Source organism: Rhineura floridana, chromosome 6, assembly GCF_030035675.1.
Source record: "Rhineura floridana isolate rRhiFlo1 chromosome 6, rRhiFlo1.hap2, whole genome shotgun sequence".
Taxonomy (NCBI): domain Eukaryota; kingdom Metazoa; phylum Chordata; class Lepidosauria; order Squamata; family Rhineuridae; genus Rhineura; species Rhineura floridana.
This window is the reverse complement of record NC_084485.1, coordinates 77,005,944-77,031,899: the sequence shown is the minus strand read 5'-3', so window position 1 is coordinate 77,031,899 and position 25,956 is coordinate 77,005,944. Positions and strand designations below refer to the sequence as shown.

The window sequence follows — 25,956 nt, the reverse complement described above, 5'->3', positions numbered from 1 at the left end:
AAATTGTTTAAATTTGTGGTTTTTGTATTGATGTTTGATTGTTGTGAACCGCCCAGAGAGCTTCGGCTATGGGGCGGTATATAAATTTAATAAAATAAAATTTAAAAAATAAATATTACTTTTGATATGTGCATTTTCTGTTTACCTATGTTATGTCTCTTAAGTTCTGCTTCTGACAGTTCAATTGTGCATACACGTCTACCCAATGAGTTCAATGGGACTTCCTGGTAAGTATGTACATGATTAAGTTACCTCTAAGTTATACTGTTGACAAAAAAAATTACAAAGGCAACTAGTAAAGTACTAAAGGTTGCATGTTTCTTTGATGATAAGGGATTGCCATATTGATCAAAATGTGTTTTAGTTGAAAAGGGGTGCTGCGTTGTTTTTTGCAGCACAACACAGGCATGCCTTCAAGCGCCACAGCAGAACGCCTGTTCAGTACTGGTGGCAACCTAATCTGTAAAAAGACATTCCTTATCTGACATGCTCTTTGAGCATCCTATTCTTTTGAGACATAACAGAAATGTATTGTAAAAGCAGCATTTCAAGTGTAACATTTGATTTCAAGTGAATTACATGTGTGTTGGGGTATCATCATTGCTAGGGGTGGGGTGATGTGAGATTCTGTTATGCCATTCTATTAATCTTACAGATAAAAAAATATATTCTACTACCCTCTCTCTATGTGTTATTTTTTTTAATGTTGTTTTAGGCTACTTAGATGTGCAGCAGCCAAGGCCAGCACCTTGTAGGCAATTTTTTTTAAAAGTAACTAAAATGTAATTGTAGTGATTACTTTTGAGTAAAAGTAAAGTAATCAGTTACTTTCAGTGCAATTGTAATTGTAACGGTAATTACTACTTTTTGGGCCATGTAACTGTAACTGTAATTTATTACTTTTTAAAAGTAATCTTCCAAGCTCTGCTACTTTCCACACAGACCTATATACACCTCTCATGTCCTCCATCCAGGCAAGCAAGAGGCATTCTCAGAGTTGAAGGGCACAGTCAATTGGGGAGGGTGTCAGGGTGGCCCCAAGGGCCAGATACAGAGGTCTGAGGGCCATATTTGGCCCTGGGGCTGAGATTCTTCACCCCTGCTCTACTTGCATTAGGGTTATTTATCCTCCTCCTCCTCTTCTTTTAGATAAACAGCCTGAAAGGGAATTTTTTGTATTCTGCACAAAACACTCACTGAAAACAATATGTAATCTACTACATTAATAGATTCCCCACATAACCACCATATTAGATATGACTTACACTTGAGTTAATATATAGCTTTAAAGAAGGAAACCAACACCAATTTCTATCCCACACATGAGAAGGAACAATCACTCCATGATAGTTGTTTATCTTTAGCTCTGACATGTCATATGAACAAGTACATAATTCTCTAAAAAACATCGGAAGAGTTTGGATTTCTTGTAGTAATCTGCTAGCTAATCCATTTAATCCCAAAGAGTTGTTGACAGAGTGGGTATATACACTATAAACCTATTTCTGTTTGTATATTCACATTATGAGCTCTTGCTATAGCGGAACACTCAACATATTCAGTACATGCTCAGGATTAATTCAAGTACTTGTGTGTGTGTGTTATGTGCCTTCAAGTCAATTACGACTTATGGTGACCCTATGAACCATCGACCTCCAGTAGCATCTGTTGTAAACCACCCTGTTCAGATCTTGTAAGTTCAGGTCTGTGGCTTCCTATGAAATCAATCCATCTCTTGTTTGGTCTTCCTCTTTTTCTACTCCCATCTGTTTTTCCAAGCATTATTGTCTTTTCTAGTCAATCATGTCTTCTCATGATGTGTCCAAAGTATGATACCCTCAGTTTCATCATTTTAGCTTCTAGTGATAGTTCTGGTTTAATTTGTTCTAACACCCATTTGTCTTATTTGTGGTCCATGGTATCCGCAAAACTCTCCTCCAACACCACATTTCAAATGAGTTTATTTTTCTCTTATCCACTTTTTTTTACTGTCCAGCTTTCACATCCATACATAGAGATCAGGAATACCATGGTCTGAATGATTTAGACTTTGGTGTTCAGTGATACATCTTTGCATTTTAGGATCTTTTTGCACAGATCGAGGGTCCTTTATTTATACTCAAAAAGACCTTCTGGGAGGGTGCACAGGTGGCACCTATACCTGTGAGATTTTTATCTTTCCCAGGGGCAAGTATCTTTGATCTTACACTTCTGATGTTTGTTTCTCACTGTAACCTTGAAGTTGTGCTTGTAAGAGCTGAGAATGCGGCAATGAAGCCTTCCCCTGCCCTCTCAGAGTGTGTGAAAGCCTTCTTTCTCCTGTTTGTTTTGACTAATTAAACATCCTTTCTCACCTCTGTTTTTAGGCATAGTGAAAAAGCTTCCTACACAGGGCCAGCAAGCCTGTAAACTCTTGACCAGAGCTTTCTGCTCAAAGCAGAACTCCAGTACTAGGCAAGCAGTTTGCAAAAGCAATAAGCACCCCATAAATCAGGGGTATGAGTCAAGAATTATGGGACAAGGGGGATGAGGCATGCCACACTAAGCCTCCTCATTACATTTAGCTGTCTTGTGGTTTTTATTTGCCCCTACAGCACTGTACCCCCTATAATGTCTCACCATTTGGGGAAGTGGGGCAAGCCACAAGAATAACAATACTTTTTTTTGTTTATCCATTGCTTTCTGAAACACTACTCACTTCCCTAATTTCAGCTTTGTCTGTACTAGGGTGAATACAGAACTCAGAAGATCAGCCTGAACTAGGGTTGCCAGATCTCCGGCAAACAACCAGAGTCTCCGGCCCCGCCCTTGCCTTTCTCACCTCCGGCCAGAATTGCCTCCATGTTGTGTAATCTCCGGTTTTCGGCTGGAGTCTCTTGTTTTTTGGGGGGGGCTCTGGCTCTCTGGCTAGCACCCCTTAATCTCCGGACTCTCAGCTTCAATTTAAAAAAAAGTAAGTTTCTAGGTGGTCTAGTTCCCGAGATATACACTAAAACGTCAACCGCTCCCCCGTGTGACTTTTTTTTTACAGATCCTTGCTCTAGCTACAACTCCCATCAGCCCAATCCAGTGGCCATGCTGGCTGGGGCTGATGGGAGTTGTAGTTTTAAAAAGTAACTTTTCAAAGCTCTGGCTGTAACCCTGCCCTTTCAGGATTGTAGCCAATGAAGCCAGAGTTGTGACTTGTTGATCCAGGCATGCGTAGGCTGAACGTCAGAAAATGGTGGCTTTAAGATTTTTGCAGTTTGCGTAAGTAATATGGCTTAACGTTTTTTTTCCTCTTCTGTCCAAGAGTCAGACCCTGGGCTATGAAATATGAAAGTATTTAATCCAATATCTGCTTTTCTGGGAGTAAAGCAATTTCTGGGAGTAAAGCATGTACCTGGAGTAAACCCCATTGAACTCCATTAGGACTTACTTTTGAGTAGACATGGTTAGGATTGTGCTGTAAATTATTGGGACTTGTGAGTAAACACAGCGCAGACTTGTGTTTGTGTTGTAAATCTTTCTCTCTCCCTCCAACCCTATTTTTAAAGAAATTAGGCAGGGTTTATCACAGTTTTTATTATGTAGGAAACTAATACTGATTTAAAAAAAAAATGAATGAAGTTTATTTATTTTTATTTATTTATTTATTATTTGATTTATATCCCGCCCTTCCTCCCAGTAGGAGCCCAGGGCGGCAAACAAAAGCACTAAAAACACTTTAAAAGTCATAAAAAGAGACTTTAAAATATTTTAAAACAAAACATCTTTAAAAACATTTTTAAAAGCTTTAAAAACATTCTTTTTTAAGAAAAGGTTTAAAAACATATTAAAAAGCAATTCCAACACAGACACAGACTGGGATAAGGTCTCAACTTAAAAGACTTGTTAAAAGAACAAGTTCCTTATCACTTGAGGGTACAGTTTTCCCTGGTTGAGTAAGCCCCATTGAATACATTGGGAGTTGCTTCTGAGTAAACAAACATAGGATTGCACTATAAATATCTTTACAGGTTGTATAAATAATAAACATATTTGATAGTCATGCTTATATATTTTCATAGAATCATAGAATAGTAGAGTTGGAAGGGGCCTATAAGCCCATCAAGTCCAACCCCCTGCTCAATGCAGGAATCCAAATCAAAGCATTCCTGACAGATGGCTGTCCAGCTGCCTCTTGAATGCCTCCAGTGTTGGAGAGCCCACTACCTCTCTAGTAATTGGTTCCATTGTCGTATGGCTCTAACAGTTAGGAAGCTTTTCCTGATGTCCAGTCAAAATCTGGCTTCTTGCAACTTGAGCCCATTATTCTGTGTCCTGCACTGTGGGACCATCGAAAAGAGATCCCGGCCCTCCTCTATGTGGCAACCTTTCAAGTACTTGAAGAGTGCTATCATATCTCCCCTCAGTCTTCTCTTCTCCAGGCTAAACATGCCCAGTTCTTTCAGTCTCTCCTCACAGGGCTTTGTTTCCAGTCCCCTGAACATCCTTGTTGCCCTCCTCTGAACCTGTTCCAGTTTGTCTGCATCCTTCTTGAAGTGCAGAGACCAGAACTGGACACAGCACTCAAGATGAGGCCTAACCAGTGCTGAATAGAGGGGAACTAATACTTCACATGATTTGGAAACTATACTTCTGTTAATGCAGCCTAATATAGCATTTGCCTTTTTTGCAGCCACATCACACTGTTGGCTCATATTCAGCTTGTGATCAACGACAATTCCAAGATCCTTCTCACATGTCGTACTGCTGAGCCAAGTATCCCCCATCTTATAACTGTGCATTTGGTTTCTTTTTCCTAAGTGTAGAACTTTGCATTTATCCCTGTTGAATTTCATTCTGTTGTTTTCAGCCCAATGCTCCAGCCTATCAAGGTCCCTTTGAATTTTGTTTCTGTCTTTCACGGTATTACCTATGCCCCCCAATTTTGTATCATCTGCAAATTTGATAAGCATGCTCTGTACCTCCTCATCCAAGTCGTTAATAAAAATGTTGAAGAGCACTGGGCCCAGGACCAAGCCCTGTGGTACCCTACTCGTTACTTCCACTCAGTTTTGTCATGCTGTGTCCCTATAAGTATCTGATTTCATACTATGGTTGTACAATACTTCCTTTACATTTTAAGTATGCCTTGGGGTAGTCATGGTTCTCCATTGTTTTAATCCTGAGGGGCAGATAGGCTGAGAGATGGTGAGTAGCCCATGGTCACCCACTACAGTTTATAGCTCATTTCCATTTTGAAAAATTAATTAAGACAATTTACATGCAGGCAAAATTTATTAAGTAGATTCACACAATATGTGTAAAGCACATCCAACTCGCATTTAAAGCGCATAACTTCCCCTAAAGAATTCTGGGAAGTGTCATTTCCCTCTCACAGTTATAGTTCTCACAGCTCTTAACAAACTGCAGTTCCCATGATTCTGTGGTGGGATTCATGTGCTTCAAATGGGTGTTGAATGTTCTTTAAATGAATGGTGTGGATCTGCCCTAGGTATGATGTTCATTCAAGAGTGAATTGAAAAGAACAATTTTAAAAGATACTTCTTACTCTTACTCATTTTTCAGACCTCTTTCTGAAGTAAAGGGTCAAATCTGTAAAAACGTTTGGAACAGCCACGTTAAAAGATAAGGGCAGGGCATTCCAGGCAGGGGGTTGCCAACCCTGCTTGGATATGGATGTCTTTGCAGAAGAACCCTAGTCAAGGTTTACCAACAGCACAGTCTAAACTATATCTACTTAGAAGTCAGTCCTGTTGAGTTCTATGGGGCTTAATCCCTTAGTAAGTGTGTTTAGAATTGCAGCCTTCAGGAGCCTCCATCTTTACTCCCCAAAGCTCCCATCTAACATTTCCACAACACTAGGCTCCTTTGTCTCTGCAGTGGCCTTCTGGTGACTGCCCTGGCCTGGAGGCACTTAACCCTTCTTGCTGAAAGCAAGTAGGCTAGATTAAATATTCCCTACCCAGGCTCCATCTTTTAGCTAAGATTTCTATCTTAATTTCCAATCAGATATTTTTTTTAATTGTATGCTCCAAGCAACTGTGAACGATGCTTAATGTATCATGCTTAATGATATCACTGGGGCCCGCCCCGTGACATCACTAGGGGCCGCCCCATGATATCACTGGGGCCCGCCCCATGACATCACTAGGGGCCGCCCCATAAATATCAGGTTCTGGGATGCTTCTGACCTGGCAACCCTAGCCTGAACCCAGGTAAGAAGATTCTACATGGGCTGGGGACCTTTCTCAGTGCAAGGATCGCATTCTCTTGTGGGCAACCTTTTGGGGGACACATGCCAGTGGTGGGTGTGGCCAAGGGCAAAAATGGGTAGGGCAATGTATGCAGTTTTCACCTTTGTACAGTAGACTGCTTTCTAGCCAAGCAAAAACCAGAGGTCTGTGTGTGTGTGCACGTGTGCATGTACACATGAAAGAGCATAGTTTTTGGTTTAAAAATGAAGTGCTGGTACTCACACATTGATAAAAGTGCTGCCAAAACAAAATGGCTGCTGTGAGCAGCAAAAAAAGAGGTGCCGGTACTCCATACCACTGAGTACTGTCACCAAAAAAAGCCCCTGGCTGCATTGGCCTCTCCTTCCCCATCCTGTCCTACACCAAAGCAAAAACAGGAAAACATGGGGAAAAACTACACAAGGATGGCAACCTGGGGGAACTCATCTTTGGGGGTGATGGAAAAAATGGAGGTTGTGTTTTTTCTTACTCACTGGGTTTGTTAATTGCCCCCAGCAGCAAATGTCAGTTGTTTTATGGAGAGAAGGATAATGTCTGTTAGGCAACTTATCCTAAGTACACTTTGGAATTTCTCAGGATGTTTACATCTGATCAAAATAAGTGTGCCCCAAGCATATTTTATTTTGCACAATATTGCTGGATGCTGTGTTCCAGCACTATCTTGTTCCTTTATGATGATGGAGAACAGGCCCGCCCTTAGCATGTGCAGGGCCCGGGGCAAAAGCATAGTTCCCCCCCCACATTCTTTCTATATATATATATATATATATATATATATATATATATATCTTGAGAGAGATTTTATTTATGAATATATGTAATTATAATATTTACATATGAGGCTAACAACTTATTAAATATAAATATGATTACCTTCACTTCAGGGAATAGGCCTCTAGTCAACCTGTTCCATATCCATTTTTTATTCATTCTTGCCTTTATCCGAAGCTGTTATCTCAGCGCATACTGTGAAGGTTTTAGTGTTTAACTTGTGAAAGTTGTGTGTGCGAGTGTGTCGACGGGGGGGGGGGGTTAGTTTGGTTTTGTGTCCAGTCTCCCCCCTCTTCCTTCACCTTGCATTTTCCGTTTTCCTTACAGTTTACTGTTTAACTTCTGTTGCTGTGAGAGCGTGCATTGTGACTGGGGGGTTCGTTGGGTTTTGCTTCCAGTTGTTTTCCCCTCCTTTTTTCCCTCTGAATTTTCTTTGAGATAGTTTTGGGCTGGTTGGGGCAGTTGTTAAATCCTCCCCCCCTTGTTCCTGTTCTTTTTTGTCCCGCTTTATTTTTTGGGATTGCGGGGCTGTTTGTGCCGCCTCTGCTCCTTGGTTTCCCCCCCTATTCATTTTGCCCCGGGGACAGCGGCGGCGACTTCCTCCTTTTCTGAGTCGTTACTTCGCCCACCAACTGAGGCTTTGTTCTTCACGTGGCTATCTACTGCGGCCGCCAGGAGCACGCTGCCGCCAGCCGTTTCTTCGCTGCAGCAGAAGGAAGTCTGCTGCGGCGACGACTTTGATCTTCGCGGGGGCGGCTCTGATGGAGAAAATTGACTTGTTAGAGACTGATGGATGACTCCCTTTCTGGTCCATGTCAGTTTTGCATGTGTTCCTTCATAAGCCTGTACTGTCTTGCTTCTGCCTAATTTTGTGAAGTTTTTTTAAACCACACAAAAAACATATTTTAAATGTAGTTTTTCAGGAAATACCGTTTTTGTACACACTTATGATTTATTAGCTGTGTGTCTGCCCATTCAGCTAAATGACAGGTTTACATTTGGGAGGTTTACATATACAATAAAATACAAAACACAGTTCACAATATAAACACTAAAACCATACAACAGTTAACATATAGGAGTGACTGATCTTGCTATTTGATGATGAACAATTCCTGTGTCCAGCATTTCCTCAGGGATCTTCTGTTCCAGGGAAATGACCATCAGGTAACCTGAGTTTTACCTTCATGTTGAGTGGGCATATTGACCGACTCCTTACCCCAGAAACATAAAGCGAAATTCACTGAAAAGAAATGGAAATGGACTGCCTTCAAGTCAATTCTGACTTATGGCGACCCTATGAATAGGGTTTTCATGGTAAGCAGTATTCAGAGGGGGGTTACCATGGCCTTCCTCTGAGGCTGAGAGGCAGTGACTGGCCCAAGGTCACCCAGTGAGCTTCATGGCTGTGTGGGGATTTGAACCCTGGGCCTGGTCTCACAGGCTGTAAAATCATAACAAGCCACTGTCCCATAAAGACTATGGTTGGCCCTGCCATTAGGAAGAGGGAGGTGACCGCTTCAGACAGCTGATTATGGGTGTCATGAAAGGGTAGCTAGTTTAATTAGTTTGTAAGGTATTTTTACTTCCAGGAAGAGGGAGAGGCACTTGTGGGGTGATCCAACTCAGGTGCCCAAGATAACTTGGCCTTGGGTACTATGCATCTTGACCTTGGGGTGGGGGAAGACTTGCTGTTCTACCTTAGACACCCCTCATGACTGTCCAATAACAGTTTACTGTTCTGATAGTACCTGGGACCTTCTACATGCAAGGCAGATGCTCTGCCACTGAGTCATGGCCCCACCCCCAAGGATAGGTGAAGCTAAGAGGCACTTAATGGTCTAAGGTCAACCATGGAACCTTTTGATTGAGAAAGGATTTGAACACATGTCTCTGTGATCCAGGTCCAATCATCAGTCTCTCCATCACTCTCTGCTGACTCTCTTTTGCTTTGACCTTAGTTGTCCTTACTCAGGTCACTTATATGGTCAGTTTTAATGGAGTTCTGGATGTTTTGCAATGTTTTCATGGTTAAATGATTGTATATAAATGCACCCCTGCATGGTTAAATAGATTTCAGGTACTGATAAGTTCAGTGGCAGATTTGCAGTTTCACCACATGGGGGTGCATTTGTATAATAATTAACTGTGGGAGAGTTACTAGAGGACCACTTCTGGCTGATCTGCTATGGCAGTTGAATTACAAGAAACATCCTGTCTTAAAGGATCTCAAAATGGAAGATAATTTAAGCCCCCACTCCAGCTGCATGGGAATTACTCAACTAAGTCATTCAGTAAGCCCCAGGTATTGAGGGAGCTCTATCCAAGCCATTTTGTCTCCATAAACAGAAATCTTCCCACAGTTCAGCACTGGAATAGTCTAGGGAAGAACACAGTCCAGGAAATTCTCTTGACAAAGGGGAGACCACCCTGGCCCCATCCATTGACTAGAGAAGAAGCAGCTCCCTGCGGATGAGGCCAGGGATTCAGAGTGGAAGAGGGAATTGCTCTCAGGGCCAGCCCCAAATGTACTCCCTGAACAAGAATGCTTACATAAGAGGAGCCCATTGTGCCAGTATTTCCTGATGAGGTCATGTTGCCCTCCTTTGATACTGAGGACTCCAGCTTAGAAGCCTTAGTGCAACAACCACAGTCTCTCCCACTCCATCAGAGACAACAACTGCTAAAACAGGCTGGACTTCTTTAAACAAAGAGGTTCCTCTCATGGAAGGCAGTGCTAGCTACTGAGATAGAGCTGCAGCTCCCATTTAAGGCTCAGTGAGGATGACTGCTGCTGAAACAACATTTGAGCTTTGCTCTTATGGAGGCTGCTTTTGGACATGGGGCTTATTGCACTAGTTTAATGGATTAAAATGGTTGTGCTTCTGTCCTGATTTCTAAAATCCCTTTCACACTGCAGTACCTGTTGCGTTAAGGAACATACCGGCATTTCAGCAGTATGTTCAGTGGACATATCGGCATTTTGCAAAACTGTCTTTCACATGGCTGCAATCAATGTCCTGTTTTCATCCCTGACCCAGTATACATATACACACTGTGATCCCCAATGTGTGGGAGGTCTAAGATCTCATCCCATTGCCATGCAACCCCTCTCCCTTTAGCATTTGACATACACATATATTTAGTTTTATGGACACAGGGTGTGTGTGGGAAATGCTACTGCTTCCCCTGCCTACGCTGGAATACCAATACAATTTTAATCAGACCAAACAAAATTAAAAATCACCACCATGCCTCAAGTGTGGGAATGCACTGCATGCTGGGATGCCTGTAATGTGACCGGTTGCAGCTAGAAAAAAATTCTGCGATTTCCCAAACCTTGCAAATGGATTATTTCTAGTATCATTTACCACAAAAAATAGTGCTAAACTTCCGCTATATTCCACTAGAATTCCAGAACTAACTTGTATGTCATGTGAAAGATCAAATATAATGTGCAAATTACTAGGTAAGAAATTATCACACTAATGGAATAAAATGCAATGTGAAAGCAGCCGGAGTCTCCAGCTCGTGCTCTGCATGGAGCCATCCAGGTTGCCACTGAAGTCTCATCTCATCTCAGTACTGCTGAGACCATTGCTCAAACACAACACAAGGAGTTGGGTTGCTTCTTATAATGTTGTAATCTTAACATGTTGTGCCTGTTTGCCTCTTTCTTCCACTCTCCCAATTCCCATTCCTTTTGTGCGGTGTGTTTTAGATTGTAAATCTGTGACAGAGGCAGTTTTATTATTGTCTTTTAATCTACTCCGGGATCTTTTTCAGCTGAAGAAATGCATAAAAATACTTTAGATAAATAATTTAGTGTCATGGACCAACTCTGCTAAGGACCTTTGTAGGCATTTGCCATATGAAAGTAGAGTGAAGAAATTGTAAGGAATTTTCTGCAAAACTGTTATAATGTGATTATGTTCTAGAAGGAGACTGCAGAAGCTTTGAGCATGGTATCCACCAGGCATCTGAAAACCACAGAAGCCTTATTGAGCCTAAGAAACTGCTGAACCCAGTGAGGGAATCCAAGTACCACCAGGAGGTGCACCGGGAACTGCTTTTCACTCAAAGGAGGTGAGAAGGTTTTTAGTCCAGGGATTGCTGTGGTTTAGGCACTAAGTTCTTCAAGGGAGCTGGCACTCCTGTTCTAATTGTAAAACTGGGGGAAAGGATCCTGCAGGAAACAGCGAACCAGAGATACAAGACCCCAGTTGTAAATAAAATGAGAGTAGAATCTCTGATGAATATAGGCTAATCAGATATCTTTGAAAAACACCTAAATTTTGCACCCTGTGTAGTAACATAGGAAGTCCACTGAGCCAAATAAGAAAGGGAGGGAGATCTAGTTTGCCTGATACACAGGAATGAAACCACTTTGGGACTTCCACTCAACTTGACTGGGCCCTGGGCAGAAGGGCTTGGGAAATAAGAATCTAAATCTTGAGGAGCCAGATTTAGTTCTTTGTTGAGTGGAAAAGCCATCCCAGGAAAAATAAGAAAGCGTACAAGTGACCAGATGTAATGCAGTTAACTTTTTTTTTTGCTAGCAGAGTCCTGGGTTTTCATGAAATCTGGTGGGAAACCAATGGGTGGAAGAGAAAAAATAGCAAGAGTTGTGGAAAAAGAAATAAAGAGTCATATATTTTTGCGCTGTGTTGTCCTTTTTGTAGGGGGCTGCTTCCAGAGCACAAGCCTGAGCTTCAGAGAGTTCTGGAAGCCAGGAGAATCAAGCAGCTGAAGCAGCAGGAAGAAAACCAAAAGCCCATGACAGCTCTGGAGGAAGTGAGAAAACAACAGCAGAAGCTTAACCAGGTCTCCTCCATCCGTTCCATAATTAGGTTTTCCAGATCGATCACTGCAACATCAAGTTTCTCTCATTCAGCTTGTAACCTCCCTCATCCTGCTACAATAAGTCCATATTATTAATAATTAACATGCCCCAAGCACATCAAGACTCATTTGTCTTTCTAGCAAAAAAATCATGTAGTCAAAGCCATCCCCTCCTCCATCATGTAGTCTTGCTGGTTCTCCCTCCTGTTGCTGTTTTAACATGGACCTCAGCACAGCCAGATCTTCTGACTTTCTGCCCCATCAATATGGTTTCTTGCAAACTGGAAAAAATGTTGTGGACACCACACACACTGTAACCAAGCACACACTGTTACCTTGTCAACTGGCTACATTAGAATGCTTATTTCAAGCCTAATTTCAATGGGAGGAAGGGACCCTGCAGGGCAAATGAGTACTCATGGATGCCACACTGCCAACTCCTGGATTTAACTATGGTACACTGGCAAGTTCAATGTTTGGCAGGATTTATTAATAAGATTATGCCCTTTTGACTTAATAGATGCCTACTCTCAGTCAGACAGTAGGCTATGCATATTACCTCTTTCTGTAGCTACCAATAGCAGTGGCTGGTGGGGTGGGGCCAGGCCATGGAGCTGCCCTCCTGACACTGGCATCGCTGCCCCTTACCTGGACATGGCTGGAGGTGGGGCAGGTGGAACCAAGAACGGGGCTGTCCAGACAGTCCACCAGCTGAGCCAATCTGGTGCCAATCCATGCAACTCTGATCTCACCACAACCCTGCAGCACTCCAGCCCCAGCCAGTCAAGCTGCAGCGATGCCACTGTTGGGAGGGCAGCTTCATAGCTCTACCCCACCACACTAGTCACTACTGGCTACCAATCACTTTACTGTTTCAGTTTTACTGTGTTGTGAGAGATGCCACTATAGCATCTAGACTTGACTCATTAGGTAAGTAAGGAGATGGGGCGGTTAAATATAGGAGTGCTGGCTTAGCTGAGCTTGGGTTTGAGCCCAGATAGATACAGCAACAATCACAGTGTAGTAGAAGAGGAAGTGGTTCCCGTCAGACAGCAGTTTTGAGCCTCAGCTGATGATTTTCAGAACCACCGTAGAAGGGAAGATATCCATAGCAGCAGATGAGTAACTGAAGGTTGTACTTTTTGACAAAGATCATATAGTGGAGTCTGATGGTAAGAATAAGACAACCTGAAACCAGGTCAGTTCTATGACATTTCACTGTTACAAATGAAAGAGTTCAGTTTATAACTTTAGCTATTTTATAGCTATACATTAAGTTAATGCCTTGTAAGTATCTGAAAATGGTAGCAAAAAGCAAAACCTTTTGCCACAGAAAGCCAGAGTTTATACAAAAATCATTAGTTAGGTAAAGAGCTGAAGAGAGATCAACCACCTTAAGAAAATGGACAAGAGAATTTCACCATTTAGATTATTATTATTCTGCCATATATAGAATATTATCACAGTAAACCTGTTCCTAACAAAGCTACTGATTGCTATTTCATGTCCATATATCAGCATTGCCAAATAGCCCAGTAGAAATCACACAGAGCAAATGACAAGGCTCTTGCTGAGTATGTAACTGTGGGGGTCAAGACCATCACAGTCACAATTCTACCTGACCATCTTTTTGTAAAGTTTAGCTGAAGATTGAACCTGTACTCTGCCAGCTAACTATGGAGACTCCTCGTTCTTACCAGGTAGGTGTGTGTGTGTGTTTGTGTGTGTGTGTGTGTGTGTGTGCGTGCATGCGCACGTGTGTGCACGCTTAAAAAAACCTGATATCCCACTTTGCCAACTCAGGTGAGCTGTCCAAAATGGCTTGCAACTAAACCATTTTAAAAAATGAAATACAATATTTTTTTTAAAAGCACAATAGGCAATGCAGCAAATAACAAAAAAAGGAGAAACCCAAGGGACGAAAAACAGATCAGAAACTGGTTAGGCCATATCTTGCTGAATTAAGGGCATCTTCAGGCAGTGTCAAAACGTCTCAGAGACAGGAACCAAGCAGGTCTCCCAGGGTAGAGAATTCTATAAGCTGGGTGTTATTATGGAAAAGGTCTTACCCTGTCTCACCACCAGTAGTGCAGTGGTAAATCCAGAAGTGCAGGGTCCCTTCATGATAGTCATGCCATGCCCCCTCACAGCCATGCCCCTCACTTGCTTGCTGACTGTCGCCTTCTCCACACTGCTCAGTCCTTCCTGTGCTTGCCTTGTCCCACAACAACAGACATCCCTAGAAGCTAATCTGCATGAAAGGGGAGTGTGTTAGCTACTGAGAAGAGTCTTCTCAGTGGTTCCCTTACCTCATTTTACTCTGATTGGCTTCAATCAACCAGAAAGCATAAAGAAGCATGCTAGAAATTTATTCTCAATGGCTAACACACTCCCCTTTCATGCTGATGACTTGTAGGATGATGGAGACATAGGAACCCTTCTGGGACCCTGTTCCCAAAAAAGTAAGTGGTCTAAGACCCCCTGAGGCCCTTGACGACTACATCCCTGCTCATCTTTCCTTCCCTGCTCACCATCCACTGATGGCAGTAGGATGAAAGTAGAAAAGGCCCTCTCTTGTTATCTGAGCAGGCAGGCAGGTTCATGTACTGTGTGTGCTGTTATTTCTCTTTGTTCTGCCTTTTCACTCCATTTTCCTTCCCATGCCAACCATACCCTTTTGCCTACCTCAGTCTTTGTACTCCCTGGTCTTTAATTCTGAAGTCTAGCAACTTGTAGGGAAGAGCATATGGAACATATTATGGAGTGATGCTTTCATAACCAACCTAGTTGGTACATGGTGCCAGATCTGTGATATTAATTGGGGTTTGGGGCAAGTGTTCGGGTACAGGATTTGTGAGATATGGACAAACAAAGTTTGAAATAAGGGATTGATTTAAACTTTGGCTTAGAGGGTCAATTATTTTGGCTGACGCCTGTAATCTAGCTTGGTAGCCTGCATCTCCCAGTGGCAGCACATGATATCTCAAGTAGGGAAGGAGAATTGAACCTACAACTGTAAGGTATTGAACAGTCTGCCCTTGAAAGGTTTTCTGACCTTGCACAATGTACAAGGCAACATATGTACTTTCACAAGATTTAGTAATGTTAAATATCTTAGGCGGGGTAGCCAATGCAGTACCCTCCAGATGTTGTGGACTACAACTCCCATCAGCCCTAGCCAGAATGGCCCATGATCAGTGATGAGTGGTAGTCCACAATGTCTGGAGGGCACCAAATGGCTACCCCTGTCTTAGAGTCTATGATGTTGTCATAATCAAGGCTGGAGACAAACAACATTTTTTCCAGAAGGCTGAAGATAGCTTGAAAGAGTGATTGCTGCTTGTGGTATATATAGCAGCCTTCACCAACCTGGTGCCTTCCAGATGTTTGGGACTACAATTTCCACCAGCCCCAGTCAGCACTGTGCTAACATCTGAATGGCACCAGGTTGGTAAAGACTGCTTTATAAAGTCATCTCACTTTTACCTACGAACATCATCTATATATATGCTACTTTTCCACAAGATCGTGCCCAAAGCACAACATATCAAATTGACAGAAATAAACATAACAATTAAAGTAACTTCAAAGGAACAGTTAAAGATAATAATAGTGTCAACAAATACATAATAAAAATATCAGTCCATAAACTTTGTAAAAGAAAGTACAAATAAACTGGCCTAGTATGATGTCAGGTGACTGACAAGTGAGCAGCCTTGCCCACCTGTCCTATTTGGCTCTCCAGGAGTAGGGAGAAAAAGATATGACCTATCAGTCAGAAAAGGTTCCTCAACTCTTCTCAAAGCCATTTCAGTTCTCTAAATAAAAATTCTTGCTAAATCCAGTGTCAGTGAACCTCTGGAGTGTAAGACTTGAATTGACTGGTATGGGCATTTGGTTTAGAGGTGGGTTGCAGGCTGATATTTGCATAGTATTTCCCTCTTGCTAGAACAAATGGTCAAATGAAGAACATTTTTTCTCCTTTGCAGTATGAACGGGAGCTGGTCCTGAAGGGTGAGCAAGATGGGAGGCCTGAGTTCATTCTTGTCAAAGAAAGCCTGAAGAAGATTAAGCTCTCTACAGAAACAGGCAGGCAGACATGAGAGGTCAGCTACAAATGCAGTTTCTGTTGGAATGGCTCCTTGATGGAAGATCACATAGAGCATCTTTGATGGTGTCCACCACAGCCTCCTCTCACTGGCTTGCAGAGCCCATGCTGAAACAAACCTCAGGGACAGAGCAGCAGCAGGAAGTTGGAAGCAAGTACTACCCATTTGATGACTTTGGGTGGAGTCTGGCTGTTATTCAGCCATGATTGTTAAGAAGACAGTCATATTGGGATGAAAGGGCAGATTAGAATCTAACATGGAGGCTGTAACTGCATGGCTGCCTTTTCATTTTTTTTGTTATTGAACAATGCCTTTTATGAAGAAAATACTTTTTTTAGTGCATTCCAACCCTTAGAGACTTCCACCCAACCTTAGCTGAGCCTGTTGCTAATACTCTCTTACACTAGCTCCAGTGTCAACTGTCAACTCTCCTATGCTTAGATAAGACATAATCCAATAATTAAGGCTAACCTTGTCATGGAGGAGCATGAATATTCTGGTAGGGAGACGTATGCTTGCAACTATATTAGGTTTATGGGTCTAATATATGTATACAACACTGTTGTCTTCTGGCCTCAATTCCTCACCTGTAAAATTAAAGGGGAGGATTTTCCACAGTCTCACAGGTCTCCAGACAAGTGGAAAGCATTAAGACTGTGAGATACTCAAGCAGGCACACACACTGGGCAGATAAACTTGGAATGGTTTGGTGGGAAAGGGTCTAGATGCCTCCTTCATAAGATTAGGGTGTGTCATCTCCAGGATTTGCCAATCTACAGCAATCACTATAATTTTCTATTTTATTTATCTTAATTATTAGATTTTTATCTTGCCCTTCCTCCGGTAGGAGCCCATGAACTTCAAACCCCAAACAAAGGGATTAAAAAAACAGCAGTGGACTGTCTTTGATTGCATAAATGTAGCACTGACAGCAAGTTCAGTCCCCTTCAGTTTGTAAACTGCTCCCATCCCTAAATAGGATTCGTTTTTACACTGTTTGCTGCTATTAGGTAGTTCAGCAGAGCAAGACAACACCTATTATAATATTCAGCATCTACGTGTTAGTTTGTTGGTCCGTTAGATTTGCTCAGATACTTTGTAACTTGTGACCACCTTTCCATCCAAGCATTTACGAAAGGAGCAAACAGAATTGCTTTAGAGAATTCAGAGTCATTATGGTATTGCCTCCTTGACTGAAGGAAGTTAAGAAAGGGGGTTTAGGCTGCAATCCTAGACCCATTTACCTGGGAGTAAGCCCCGTTGAACTTAGTGGAACTTACTTCTGAGTAGACACATACACAATTGTGCTGCTCGTTGTTTTTAAGGGAATATGTTCAGATCCACAAGATCTCTTCTGCTGTGTTTCTTTTTTCTTATTTGCTCTAATTATTAAACTTAATTATTCTCTGTTTTAAATTAACTGTCTTTTTAAAATATTGTAAGTCACCTTGATTGTTAGTTGTAGAAGGTATATATTTTAAGAATAAACAGATAACATAATGCATAGTCAGATTTTTAAAAACAGAATCACTGAAGCTGAAAAAAGAGACAGGCCAATATTCTTCCCAACTGATGGATTATCTTCTAACCAGACCATTGTCACCCACAGCAAAATGAGAAGGCGATTTCTTCTGGAACTCTGACTCTAGCTGTTGACAAGAACTAGGCTGTGAACACACTAGTTGCCAGAGCAAAGCATTTCCATTAGCCACACCTGGAGGGGGAATGGATTGATCTGCTGATCAGTTGTGAAATCTCTTTGAAGCTGAATTTTAAAAAATGCACTCAAGCTGCTCCCACCAGGTTTTACAGTAAAGAGGGGCAGGGTTTGACTAGCATCGTGTGCCCCCATTTTCAGAAGAGAGAGGTGGAGATGCACTGGGACTGGCAGAACAGTGAGTGCGTTTCTAGCCCTACTCTCTGCAATTGCACTGGTATCCCTTTGGGAATTTATTCATTTATTTATTTGAACAGTCTATCATGCCCTTCAGTAGTATGACCAACTGGTCACTATCAATGAGTGTGTTCAGTGAAAGAGATGTCAGGAATGAATCATCATCGCTACTAATATATGGCAGTATTGAAAGGGCAAAGAATTGCAGATTTTAAGGGGAAATTTTTTTTAAAAAAGGGGTAAAAGGTATTTTTGTAAACAATTGTATAGTTCCCAAAGAAGGGAATAGAAGAGAAGAGATGGACAGAACAATCCTATACTTGCATTACACTGGGCTGGTTGAAGCTGTTGCTACACTGGCATACCAGACATTGTGTGTGCACGCAGAGGCTATGAGAGGGAGAAGAAAAACTACCAGAAAATATAAAAATGGCAGACATCCCCTCTACTGTACTAGCATTCTTGGAAACTCCACCAGTGTCCATCAGTGCTGGGCCAGCAACTAATTCACACCCTTGCATCATTCACCACACACAGAACAACACCAGAGCACCCTCAGTTCATCAGCCCCAGTGGCACAGATAGGAAAGCCTCTGCTACTGCCGTTTCTTAGGTATCCCTATAGGAAAGGGGTTCAAGTCCCGTTATTCTACTCAATCACCATTTTGGAGCAAAACACAAAAAAGGGAAGGAAGGAAAGCTCACACAACACAGCAACCAGATAACTCCTTGGGCAAAATGCTTGCCAAGAGACCATACACAGCCATCCTCAGGCAAGGGTTCAAAACCTACCAAAATAGGAAAATATCCTTTTGCTAAGCAGAGAGGCCAAGAGATGCAACAAGGGCAGATACACACTGAGAGCAGGAGCTTCCTACTGAAAGAGGTTCATGCACATAATGCTAAACATTTTTGAAAAAATCTGAACCAGTCCCAAAACATCTTTGGTTTGTTCTTTTGCACAATACTTAGACACCCCAATGCAATCTAACTTTTTCTTTTAGTTTAGTCTTAAAGAATTTGGCAACTGGCATCTTTTTAAAAATAGGTTAATTAACAACAACAGGTGAAAATCGCCCTGTGCTTTATAGATTACAGCAAAGCCTTTGACTGTGTAGATCATGAAAAACTATGGAATGCTTTAAAAGAAATGGGGATGCAACAATATCTGATTGTTTTGATGCACAACCTATACTCTGCACAAGAGGCTACTGTAAGGACAGAATATGGTGAAACCGATCGGTTCCCAATCGGAAAGGGTGTGAGACAGGGGTGTACTTTATCACTCTATTTATTTAATATATACACAGAACATATCATATGGAAAGCAGGATTGGACCAAGATGAAGGTGTGAAAACTGGAGGGAGAAATAATTTAAGATATGCAGACCATACCATAAGAGAAAAATCAACTCATTTAAAATGTGGTGTTAGAGGAGAGTTTTGTGCATACCATGGACTGCGAAAAAGACAAATAATTGGGTGTTAGAACAAATTAAACAAGAGCTGTCACTACAAGCTAAAATGATGAAACTGAGGTTATCATACTTTGGATGACACATGAGAAGACATGATTCACTAGAAAAGACAATAATGCTGGGAAAAACAGAAGGGAGTAGAAAAAGAGGAAGGCCAAACAAGAGACGGATTGATTCCATAAAGGAAGCCACAGACCTGAACTTACAAGATCTGAACAGGGTGGTTCAAGACAGATGCTCTTGGAGGTCACTGATTCATAGGGTTGCCATAAGTCATAATCGACTTGAAGACACATAACAACAACAAAACAACAGGTATTTGTGTATTACGGAGACCTGGCTGGATGAGACCTCAGCTCCTATGCTTGAGGCCATGTGTCCAGCCGGTTTCCAATACGGACAGCAACCGAGGATTGGTAGGCGGGGAGGGGGGTTGGCAGTTATCTATCAGAGGTCCTTGATTTTCGCCAGACCCCCTCTCCATGAGACCAAGTTTGTTGACTGCATGTACTGGAGGTTGGGTCCAAAGGGCAGTTTAGGGATCCTACTTGTGTACCGCGCACCCTGCTGCACAGCAGACTCCCTGACCGAGGTGCTCGAGGTGGTCTCGGGTGTGCGGATGCTCTCCCCCAACCTACTGGTTTTGGGGGACTTCAACGTGCACGCTGAGACTGTCCTCACTGGAGCCCCTCGGGATTTCATGGAAACCATGACTTCCTGGGAACTGCACCTTAGTAATATAGGACCCACCCATGTAGCCGGTCATGCTCTTGACCTTGTGTTTGTCTCAGGAGGGGAGGGAAGTGCTCTGAAAATGGGGGCCGTTTTTTCTAACCCCGTGTCATGGTCAGATCACTATCTGGTGAACATGGACCTCTTAATGCCGCACACCCTCCGCAGGGGACATGGACCTATTAGGATGGTCCGCCCCAGACGCCTGATGGATTCTGAAGGATTCCTGAATGCGCTGGGAGACTTGGAGCCTGCTGAAGGACGTCCGGTCGAAACCCTGGTGATGGAGTGGAATAGGGAGATCACTAGGGCAGTAGACTGGGTGGCTCCGACACGTCCTCTCCCCCTGGATAGAGCTCAGATAGCACCCTGGTATACACCACGGTTGCGGGGTCTGAGACAGGAGGTGAGATGACTAGAGCGCCGGTGGTGGAAATCTCGCTCTGAGAACGATCGGACACTGGTTAGAGCAGCAATGGCCGCCTACCAAGTGGCAACAAAGGCAGCAAAGAGGGAATTCTTTGCTGCCTCTATTGCGTCCGCAGAATGTTGTCCCAGGAGGTTGTTCCAAGTGGTCCGAAGCCTGGTTGGTCCAGTTGCTCAGGAACCCATGGAACATTCAAAAGCCTCCTGTGACATGTTTGCTAAACATTGTGCTGATAAAATCGAACGCCTGAAGGGCAGGATTCTGTACGCCATGGATACAGGAAGTGAGCCAGAGTCGGCCAGTTGCATTCTGGTCCGGTGGGATCGGTTTCAGCCTCTTCCCTCTGAGGAAGTGGACAAGGTGCTCTCTACTGTGAAGCCAACCACCTGTCTACTGGATCCTTGGCCTTCGTGGCTCATTATGAGCTGCAAAGAGAGACTGAGCGATTGGATCAAGGCAATGGTAAATGCATCCTTGGAAGAGGGTGCAATGCCACTAGCCCCAAGGAGGCAGTGATAAAACCTATCTTGAAAAAGTCCTCCTTGGATTCCCAAGAGTTGAACAACTTCCGCCCAGTCTCTAATTTACCATTCTTGGGCAAGGTGATTGAGCGAGTGGTGGCCAAACAGTTACAGACACACTTGGATGAAGCAGATTATCTCGATCCATTCCAATCGGGCTTCAGGACTGGACATGGAACCGAAACAGCCTTGGTCGCCCTGGTGGATGATATGAGGAGGGTGTTGGATAGGGGTGAATACACCCTCCTCGTCCTCCTGGATCTCTCAGCGGCCTTCGATACCGTCGACCACGGTATCCTTTTAGATCGCCTGGAGGGATTAGGAATAGGGGGCACTGTTTTACGGTGGTTCCATTCCTATCTTTCAGACAGGCACCAACGGGTGGCATTGGGGGATGAGGTTTCAGACCCTTGGCCTCTCACTTGTGGAGTACCACAGGGTTCTATCCTCTACCCCATGCTATTCAACATCTATGTAAAGCCGCTGGGGGCCATCATCAGGAGATTTGGGCTGCAGTGTCACCAATATGCGGATGACACTCAGCTCTATCTCTCCTTTAAGTCCGCACCAGAGTTGGCTGTGGATACCATGTCCAAGTGCCTGGAATCCGTAAGTGGATGGATGGGAAGGAATAGGCTGAAACTAAACCCCGACAAGACCGAGGTGTTACTCGTGGGAGACAAGGGAAGACTGGGAGATATAGACCTGGTGTTTAACGGAGTAAGATTGCCCCTGAAAGACCAGGTCCGCAGCCTCGGGCTCATTCTTGACTCCCAGCTGTCCATGGAGGCTCAGGTTTCGGCAGTGAGCCGGGCAGCTTGGTATCAATTACATCTGATACGGAAGCTGCAGCCCTACCTTCCTGCCCATCTGCTCCCACGGGTGATACATGCCCTGGTCTCCTCTCACTTAGACTACTGTAATGCGCTCTACGTGGGGCTACCCTTGAAAATGGTCCGGAAATTACAATTGATACAGAACACGGCGGCACGGTTGATCAAGAACGGCCGTCGCCGTGATCATGTTACGTCGATGTTAGTAGATCTACACTGGCTACCAGTTGTTTACCGGGCCCAATTCAAGGTGTTGGTATTGACCTTTAAAGCCCTATATGGTCTCGGCCCAGTTTATCTGAAGGAGCGCCTCCAGCATCACCAATTATGCCGCCTGACGAGATCAGCCACACAAGACCTTCTCTTGGTCCCACCAGTTAAAACAGCGAGACTGGTGCGGACCAGAGAGAGGGCATTTTCGATTGTGGCCCACACCCTCTGGAATTCCCTTCCGTTCGACCTTCACCATGCCCCCTCCCTGATAGGTTTCCGCCGGGCCCTGAAGACCTGGCTGTTCAGGCAGGCCTATGGGATCTCTGGGGTGGGTTAGTTTTAATGTGATCATTAATCTGAAGAGCGGGGTTTTAGATGAATTGTGGTCCTCTTGATTTTATTGTATTGTATTGTATGTTGTACGTCGCCTAGAGTGGCTGTTAACTCGGCCAGATAGGCGACTCAAAAATAAAAATTTATTATTATTATTATTATTATTATTATTATTATTATTATTATTATTATTATTATTATTATTATTATTATTATTATTATTATTATTTTAAATAAAAAAGACAAACAGTATTTGATGGGGTGATAAGAGGCATACAAGAAAACCACTGATACTTTATCAAGCTGAGCTTGGCAAGTGTTAAATATGCAGGTGTGGAGGGAGGACTGGTTAAGGTGTTGGCCTTATTAGGAACTACTGGTTATAACCACAATGAAATTGCAAACATGGGGTGAGCTACAGTTCATGAATGGATCCTATTTGCCCTCTTCATATGGAGATACTGCGTTGCAGCATACTTTACACCTGCTGCTCTCGTTCGTATTCATCATTTGTATAGCTCTCTTCTGGATAGGCTGGCCATGTGTCTTCTATTTGAAGGGCTGTCAGAGAAGAGTCCTCTGTTTGATGGGCTGGACAGTCTCTGTCCAATTTAAAGACAAAGCACCATAAGAAGGGAGAGGAGGGGCCTTGAAGTTGCCCATTGACAGAACCCAGGCAGCAGACCCAACAGGCACACAGAGGTCACCTGGTCACAGCCCTTCCCCCCACTATGGTGAGATATATTGTATTTCTATTTAAATTATAGTAATTAGTTCTACATTTACATTTATTTATTTCCCACCCTTTCTTTCAGTAGGAGCCCAGGGCTCCTATTTAAGTAGGAACATAGCAAGCTGCCTTATACTGAGTCAGACCATTTAGCTCAGTATCGCTGATGCTGATTGGCAGCAGCTCTCCAGGATTTCAGAGAGGGTTCTCTCCCAGTCCTATATGGAGATGCAAGGGATTAAACCTGGGACCTTCTGCATGCAAAGCAGATGCTCTACCACTGAGCTACAGCCCTTCCCCAAAAGTGATACAAATCGGCATATGCAAATGTTATGCAAGTCTATATCTTCTTTTTGGCAATACATTTCCTCTGCTTTGGCAATGCATGTGACCACCCTACTTCTGCACTAGTTTAGAAACTCATCTGTCCAAGGAGCCAGTATATATGGTGGGACAGAGGGGCATGCTCAGCTGCCCATGTACAGGAGGCAGCATGAGGACCTACATCACACCTTAAGTCATGTACAGTGATGGGATGGACACACACACTTCCCCAGCTTTAGTTCTGGAAACAACAAACGAAAGTATCTATCCTGAAGCAGAATAGAAAAGTTTTACAGTTGTAACAGCAGACTCCTACCGCCATGTGCCTTATAGTCAATCACAGCCCAAGAACCATAATGGGCTGTGAGAGTCAGTGGTTATGCAAACAGGCAGGCTGAAGAGCCTCTGCTGCCTTATCCAGTGCCTCTTTCCTCATCTTTGGTATATTCTGTAGCTGCGGCCATTTGTTGATTTTATTATTTAAAAAAAACCATGTTAACATGTTCATAATGTGTTATGAACCAGACGGTAGTATATGTAAATATTCTTCCTCTCAATGCAGACTCATTGTATTTTAATGTATTAGAAAAGGAATAACTTGACAAGTAGCAACTGAGATTTAATTTAATAGTGTAACGGCAGTTTATGCTGTGGCAGCTGAAATGGATTCATTGGACTGGACAACTGGGTTAAATATTTCTATTTTGAAGTCTTGTTTAATGCATGCTTTTATAGCCAGTGATTCATATAGTCTGTTAAAAAAAAAAATCTGTGATGAGAAAAACAGTTATCATTGCACATAAACTGTTATAACAACCATGACAGACTCAACCACCACCAAGAATGCATGTGCCCCCAACCACACCCAAGAATGCCAATACCCACTTTCTGTATTCTTGGGTTTCCAAAATAAGGCTGATCTCAAGTCTTCTAGCTTGGCACCACCCTTTGGGTTTCCAAAATTAGATTGATCTCAGGTCTTCTAGCTTGGCACCACCCTTTAACTCTTCATGAAAACAAGAGGAAGTTAGCACAGATCATTAAAAGAAACAAGAAAGCCACTCCTTTATTTTTTTTAAAAAGACACACAGCCTGTTATAGTTCAAAGTGCTTTGGCCAACCCTTCCAGCAGCAGTGCTGAAGACTGTTTTGGTTGATCTTTGATAAGAGATGGAACCTATTCAGATGGTGACTGAAAACTGGAGCAGAAATTTTGAATCATCCACTACAGATTATTATGACCTGAGCTCTGTGAATGATGTTTGCCTCCCGCAAGAACTGCCATTTGCCTATATCTTTATCCCCATCCTCTACTTCATTACTTTCTTAACTGGTTTTTTTGGAAACCTCTTTGTGATCCTCCTGATGGCACGAAAAAAAGGCACCAAGAGGCTTGTGGACACCTTTGTCCTGAACCTGGCTGTGGCTGACCTGGTCTTTGTATGCACTCTGCCTTTCTGGGCTCTGTCAGAGGCCCTCAGTTACTGGTGTTTTGGTGAAGGGCTATGCAAGTTCAGTAGCTATGTCATCTCTGTGAACCGATGCTCTAGCATCTTGTTCCTGATGGGCATGAGTGTGGAACGCTTCCTCGTGATGACCAAGCACTGGGATTCCAGGACCATTAGAACCAAGAAGAACATAGGCATGAGCTGTGGTTGCATCTGGGTGGTTTCCCTTCTGTTGGGAATACCATCTTTGGTCTACAGAAAATTGATCCCTGTGGATGATACCAAGTCTTTATGCCAGGATGAGGAGCCCTCCACCACCTTCAGTATGATTATGCTCGTCTTCACCTTCCTGTTCCCTTTGGGAGTAATCTTGTTCTGCTATTGCTCTATTTTTGCCAAGCTTCAGGGTCATGTCAGCCGAAGCAAGAGGAGAAACAATGCTCTGAAAATCATATTTGCCATCATTGGAGCATTTATCTTTTCTTGGCTGCCCTTCAACATGTTCAAGGCTTTCTTCATCTTGACTAGGGCCCAGGACATCAGCCTTTCTTGCCCAGCATTGATGGCTCTCATATGGGGGCTGACCATCAGTGCTTCTCTGGCTTTCACAAACAGCTGTGTTAACCCTATCATCTATGTCTTCATGGATCAGCAATTCCGACAGCAGGCCCTAAAGAGTTTCACCACTTTTTGTAGCACGAGGGAAAATGTGCAAAGTTCAGCCACATCCTTTTCATCTACAGAGTCGAGCCTCCTATTTGCCAGCAGAAAGAAGCTCACACCAGCCACCTCTGTTCAGGTGGGAGACCCAAAGTGCATGGGGGTAGGTTTATAAGCCTCCACAACTAGTATATTGTTGCCTGGACTGCTAGGACTGCCCAGCAAGATTTCTGAGCCATGCTGGTTATGAGGAGGAGGGGAGGAGAAGGGAGGGAGACGATCTAGAAGCTTATATTAAATGTGTAAGAAATGGCTATAAAGATTCTATTTGATGTAAATTACAATAATGTCAAATGAGCAGAATTCATTGTGCAGTAGTCCTAACATGTACACTGAACA

The 25,956-nt window shown here is 43.1% G+C and overlaps 2 protein-coding genes across 2 annotated transcripts; both read left to right on the top strand.

Moving 5' to 3' along the window:
- Positions 1-2,916: 2,916 nt before the first annotated feature.
- LOC133386691 (protein FAM107B-like) lies at positions 2,917-17,342 on the top strand (the record flags this gene model as incomplete). Its single annotated transcript, XM_061630411.1, has 4 exons — positions 2,917-2,953; positions 10,952-11,099; positions 11,696-11,837; positions 15,845-17,342. Coding segments are annotated over 4 exons (441 nt in total), but the record flags the coding sequence as incomplete, so codon positions are not given.
- Positions 17,343-24,619: 7,277 nt separating this feature from the next.
- Positions 24,620-25,732, top strand: GPR25 (G protein-coupled receptor 25). Its single transcript, XM_061630622.1, has one exon. It carries the CDS (start codon positions 24,620-24,622, stop codon positions 25,730-25,732), a length of 1,113 nt encoding a protein of 370 aa, XP_061486606.1.
- The last annotated feature ends 224 nt before the right edge of the window (positions 25,733-25,956 follow it).